General features: G+C 42.9%; 1 protein-coding gene across 1 annotated transcript in view; it reads left to right on the top strand.

Annotated features, from left to right (window-relative positions):
- LOC127494999 (arf-GAP with Rho-GAP domain, ANK repeat and PH domain-containing protein 1) overlaps window positions 1–6,000 on the top strand; it is a 60,386-nt gene that overhangs the window by 48,166 nt on the left and 6,220 nt on the right. Inside the window, 8 exon segments of the mRNA XM_051861355.1 lie at window positions 80–227; window positions 417–503; window positions 3,207–3,275; window positions 3,413–3,530; window positions 3,616–3,729; window positions 4,806–4,951; window positions 5,606–5,641; window positions 5,907–5,989. Coding sequence (XP_051717315.1) covers window positions 80–227; window positions 417–503; window positions 3,207–3,275; window positions 3,413–3,530; window positions 3,616–3,729; window positions 4,806–4,951; window positions 5,606–5,641; window positions 5,907–5,989 — 801 coding nt within the window.

Genomic DNA, 6,000 nt, shown 5'->3' with positions numbered 1-6,000 from the left:
TCTGGTTTCAGAGAAGTGTTGTGCATCTCTTTAACAGCTTCTGATGTGTGTGTGTGTGTGTGTGTGTGTGTGTTTGCAGTGTCCAGAGGTTCGCGGATCTCAATCAAATGAATCTTCATAATCTGGCCATCGTGTTCGGACCCACTCTCTTTCAGGCGGACGGGAAGGACTACAGCGCCGGTCGGGTCGTCGAGGATCTCATCCAACACTATGTCACTATATTCGATGTATGTTTGTGGAGGTTTTGCAGAAACCTGTATAGAAAATTTCTCCTTTTTCCTAGGAGATTTTTGTTATTTCAGATGGTTGTGGAGCATTAGATTTTGTGTAGAGTTCATGAGATGTTCAGACAGTCACTAGCACCATCTGTTGGAGACTAGAGGAAGAACTGCAGTGTGTGTGTTTGTGTGTTTCAGGTGAACGAGCAGCAGTTGAAGAAGCAGTTAGATGAGATCACATACATCATAAAGCTCAGAGACAATCTCGCGCCTAAAGCTGGAACGGTAAGAGTTGGGATTATTGTGCTGTTTATGAAGACTGTAGTCATGTAACTTACCTTGAAACCCACCAGTAATCATTATGTATTTATGACTGATATTAGTTATGTTGAGTCATATTACTGAAATCAGTCAAACAGGTTAAAAATACAAGACAAGTGAAAGTTGTGAATGAATGATTTAGAGAGTCATTTGGAAATATTAAATGTTATTGATCGTCTTCAGATTGGAACTTACCTTTTCTGTTTTTGATCATGTATTGATCAATCTGTTTGGGTTTAGAATTATGGATTTGGATTAGCTAATATTGCTTTTCCCCTCTCTGGTTAACTTTTTATTTGTGGGAAAATTGTGGAAATAAGAGATATAATGCAGCGATTTGTTGAATTTGCATGAAATCCTCGAGGGATGAGGTTGTCGATGATTTAAACACACTGACTCTGGGATTCACAAACTTGTTTGAGTTAAAATATTTACTTGAGATTTTAAGTAAATATTTAACAGCACATTTTCATGTTCACTAAATGATCAGACGTACAATTTTCACCTGATTGACAATAAAACTGATAAAAAAAATCACATTGAAGGAGAAACCGGTGCCACACAAAGACCAGAATATCACAGACACAGCCACAACACCCTAGCAACCACATAGCATCATCGACAACACCCTAGCAACCACCTTAAACATCCTAGCAACCACATAGCATCACCCACAACACCCACGCAACCACATAGCATCATCGACAACACCCTAGCAACCACCTTAAACATCCTAGCAACCACATAGCATCACCCACAACACCCTCGCAACCACATAGCATCATCTACAACACCCTAGCAACCACCCTCAACACCCTAGCAACCACATAGCATCATCGACAACACCCTAGCAACCACCTTGAACACTCTAGCAACCACATAGCATCACCCACAACACCCTAGCAACCACCCACAACACCCTAGCAACCACCCACAACACCCTAGCAACCACATAGCATCATCTACAACACCCTAGCAACAACCTTGAACACCCTAGCAACCACATAGCATCATCTACAACACCCTAGAGACCACCCAGAACACCATAGCAACCGCATAGCATCATCTACAACACCCTAGCAACAACCTTGAACATCCTAGCAACCACATAGCACCACCCACAACACCCTAGCAACCACCCACAACACCCTAGCAACCACATAGCATCATCTACAACACCCTAGCAACCACCCAGAACACCCTAGCAACCACATAGCATCATCTACAACACCCTAGCAACCACCTTGAACATCCTAGCAACCACATAGCATCACCCACAACACCCTAGCAACCACCCAGAACACTCTAGCAACCACATAGCATCATCTACAACACCCTAGCAACCACTCAGAACACCCTAGCAACCACATAGCATCATCTACAACACCCTAGCAACCACCCTTAACACCCTAGCAACCACATAGCATCATCTACAACACTCTAGCAACCACCCACAACACCCTAGCAACCACATAGCATCATCTACAACACCCTAGCAACAACCTTGAACACCCTAGCAACCACATAGCATCATCTACAACACCCTAGAGACCACCCAGAACACCATAGCAACCGCATAGCATCATCTACAACACCCTAGCAACCACAACATCATCTACAACACCCTAGTAACCACCTTGAACATCCTAGCAACCACATAGCATCACCCACAACACCCTAACAACCACCCAGAAAATTCTAGCAACCACATAGCATCATCTACAACACCCTAGCAACCACCCAGAACACCCTAGGAACCACATCGCATCATCTACAACACCCTAGCAACCACATAGCATCATCGACAACACCCTAGCAACCACCTTGAACACTCTAGCAACCACATAGCATCACCCACAACACCCTAGCAACCACCCACAACACCCTAGCAACCACATAGCATCATCTACAACACCCTAGCAACCACCCACAACACCCTAGCAACCACATAGCATCATCTACAACACCCTAGAGACCACCCAGAACACCATAGCAACCGCATAGCATCATCTACAACACCCTAGCAACCACCTTGAACATCCTAGCAACCACATAGCATCACCCACAACACCCTAGCAACCACCCAGAACACCCTAGCAACCACATAGCATCATCTACAACACCCTAGCAACCACCCTCAACACCCTAGCAACCACATAGCATCATCGACAACACCCTAGCAACCACCTTGAACACTCTAGCAACCACATAGCATCACCCACAACACCCTAGCAACCACCCACAACACCCTAGCAACCACATAACATCATCTACAACACCCTAGTAACCAGCCAGGACACTCTACCACCCAGAACACCCTAGCAACCACACAGCATCATCTACAACACCCTAGCAACAACCTTGAACACCCTAGCAACCACAACATCGTCTACGACACCCCAGCAACCACCCAGAACACTCTACCACCCGGAACACCATAGCAACCACATAGCATCATCTACAACACCCTAGCAACCACATAGCATCATCTACAACACCCTAGCAACGACCTTGAACACCCTAGCAACTTCCCGGAACACAGGAAGCACCACTCATGTTTTAATTAGTATATATTAAAGTCTAGATATTCATGTGTTGTTTATTATAATTATTTATTTAGAGGGTTTTGTATTTGTGGCTAAAGTGTGTGTGTGTGTGTGTGTGCAGGGAAGTGGTGATTTTATCTGTACAGTTTACCTGGAGGAGAAGAGGGAAACAGCCGAACAGCATGTAAAGGTGCGTTTTACCTTTGAACTTTGACCTGCCGTAAGGATCTTGATATTGTAATAGTGGAGGAGACGAGTTGTGCTTTTCATTCACGAGACAGTCAGAGAGATGGATGTTTCTGTAGTGTGAACTGTGACTTTGGGCAGATTCCCGCCGCGATGACGGCAGCAGAACTGACGTTTGAGATTCTGGACAGACGGAAAATCAGTGTGAAGGAGAAGGACTACTGGTGCTGCTTTGAGGTGAACGAGAAAGAGGAGATGGGTGAGTGACGGTCGCCGGTTACAGTTCGCTCTGATACAGCCATCAGTGGTTTGAGAGGATGTTTTCATGTGTCTGTGTGTCTCAGAGCGCCCGCTGCACTATCAGGAGAGAGTTCTGCCCATCTTCCATTCCCTGGGCACCGACAGTCACCTGCTGGTGAAGAAGCACTTCTCCATGGAGGCCATGCTGGTCTACCTGGGTAAGAGAGACTGTGTGTGTGTGTGTGTGTGTGTGTGTGTGTGCTGAGGTTAGGGCATTTTCAGACCATTTTCTTTGTTCCGAAAAAGGAATTAAAATTGTTGCAATGTTGCATTTTCTTCTTGGGTTCGGTTCTCTTTCAGAAGGCAACATTTCTAAACTCACTGAAGTTTGTTAATACAAGTCACATGCAAGTAAACTGTCCTCTCATTGGTCAGAGCGCAGCTGATTATGTTCCCTCATCCATACGCGGGCTTATTGTATTTGTCGTTATATTACTTTATCCAGGGAGTCTTAAAAAGGTCTTAAAAAGTCTTACATTTACCTTCATAAAACCTGCAGAAACCCTGTTTATCATTTTGAGCAGGAATCATTACTTCATCTGGCCAATATTCTGACCATGTATCTGTTTTGGAGAAGAGCAACTTTGGTTTTCAGTGGTGATGACGTGCTTACCCATCATACATTGTGACAGTTTGTTGGATTGCTTTCTCACCACAAGCGAACCGCTTCAGAGACTACAGACTCAGACTGAATTTTTTGGCCACAACATTAATCGAAGGCTAATATGCTGTCATATAACATTTGCCAGCTTTTCTGCAGTTTTAATCTATATACTTTTTTTGTACATTAAATTTCAGGATTGCAGAAGTTTAAGAGCTGGATGTTCTTTTGAAACAGTGCAGATCTGCATGACTTCCATGTCATTTATGATTTACTGGATGATGATTAAGGATCAAGATTTTTTATTACATTACAACATTATTAACTCAGAATTTTTCACAATTTTAGAGCTTTTCATAACAAGAATCTGTATTGTAATATTTCTGTTTTCCATTATTCTTCCACGTCTTGAAATCAGTTTTGAAGTTTTGCTTTTACATACTGTACATCCAGGTTTTCCAAGGCTGTGGGATGAATAAACTGTATTAAATAATAAATGCATTATTAATCAGTTTTATTTAGAAGCACTAGAACATGTGCTCATGTAGATCAGGTGACATATGCAGTGTTTTGTTTATTGTTTCCTGATTGAGTGTGTGTGTGTGTGTGTGTGTGTGTGTGTGTTTCCTCCAGCCAGTAAAGTGGAGGTTTCCAAACACGGCATGATGAAGTTCAGAGAGGAGAGGAGTCTGCTGGGATTGGGTTTGAGCACCGGCAGCTTCAATGACCGATACTTCATCCTGACCAGCACCTCGCTCAGACTCTATAAAGAAGTCAGGGTAAGAGCGTGTGTCATATTAAACATCTGTATATGATAATATAATAGTCCATTTAATTTTCTCCCTGATGGCAAATTCAAACCTGAACTAATGTTATTTGCACCAAAAAAGTGGTCATGATGTACAACCCGAATTCCGGAAATGTTGGTGAAAACTAAAAGACTTTCAAACCACGAGCCAATATTTTATTCACAATAGAACATGGATAACATAAATGTTTAAAAGGTGAAATTTTACACTTGTATCCACTAAATGAGCTCATTTCAAATTTGAAAAATATTGGCTCATGTGATTTGAAAGTCTTTTTGTTTTCATTTTATTCAAATTTAAAGAAAGTCCCAACGTTTCCGGAATTCAGGTTGTAGTTGCTTCATGATCGTCGTCCTGCATGTCTCTGATCCTCAGAACGTAAATGACCTCTCTGACCTCTTGACATGTGACATGCAGAGCGCTGATGTCATGTACAACAGACTTACAGCAATCATGTATACAGCAATATTCTGATGCCAGGACACGTATAAACATCATATTCTGAATACGGCTGCACTATATAGAGCTTAAATGTGATTTGTTGTGCGTGTAAATACAGTCAGTGTGAGAGAGCAAACGAGTGAGCATCTGATTGATGTTTTACTGTCAAACTCTCATACACAGAATCTGCAAAAGCTGCAAAGCCCAGAGCTGCAGTGTGTGAGTACAGATAGTGTGTGCGAGAGAGAGGGGGTTCACCTAGTTATAGTGTGCTGACGTCCTCAACGTTCAACATTACTGCTTGATAAGGTTCCTTTTGTGTGTGTGTGTGTGTGTGTGTGTGTAGGTAGAGGTTTAGTGTCACTGGTCTGTCTTGTTCTGGTTTAATGGGTTCTCAGGTGGTGGTTTTCCTGTAGTTTTGGGTTCTCGGTGGAGTGTGTGTGTTTTAGTAGGTATATTTCTCTCTCTCTCTCTTTCTTTTCAGAGTAACCGTCCGGAGAGAGAATGGCCCGTCAAGTGTCTGAAAGTCTATCACGGCATTAAAAAGAAGCTCCGCCCACCCACATGGTGAGATTAAA

The sequence above is a fragment of the Ctenopharyngodon idella genome, chromosome 15 (assembly GCF_019924925.1).
Source record: "Ctenopharyngodon idella isolate HZGC_01 chromosome 15, HZGC01, whole genome shotgun sequence".
NCBI lineage: Eukaryota > Metazoa > Chordata > Actinopteri > Cypriniformes > Xenocyprididae > Ctenopharyngodon > Ctenopharyngodon idella.
Note: the sequence above shows the minus strand (reverse complement) of the source record. Positions and strands in the feature narration are given on the sequence as shown.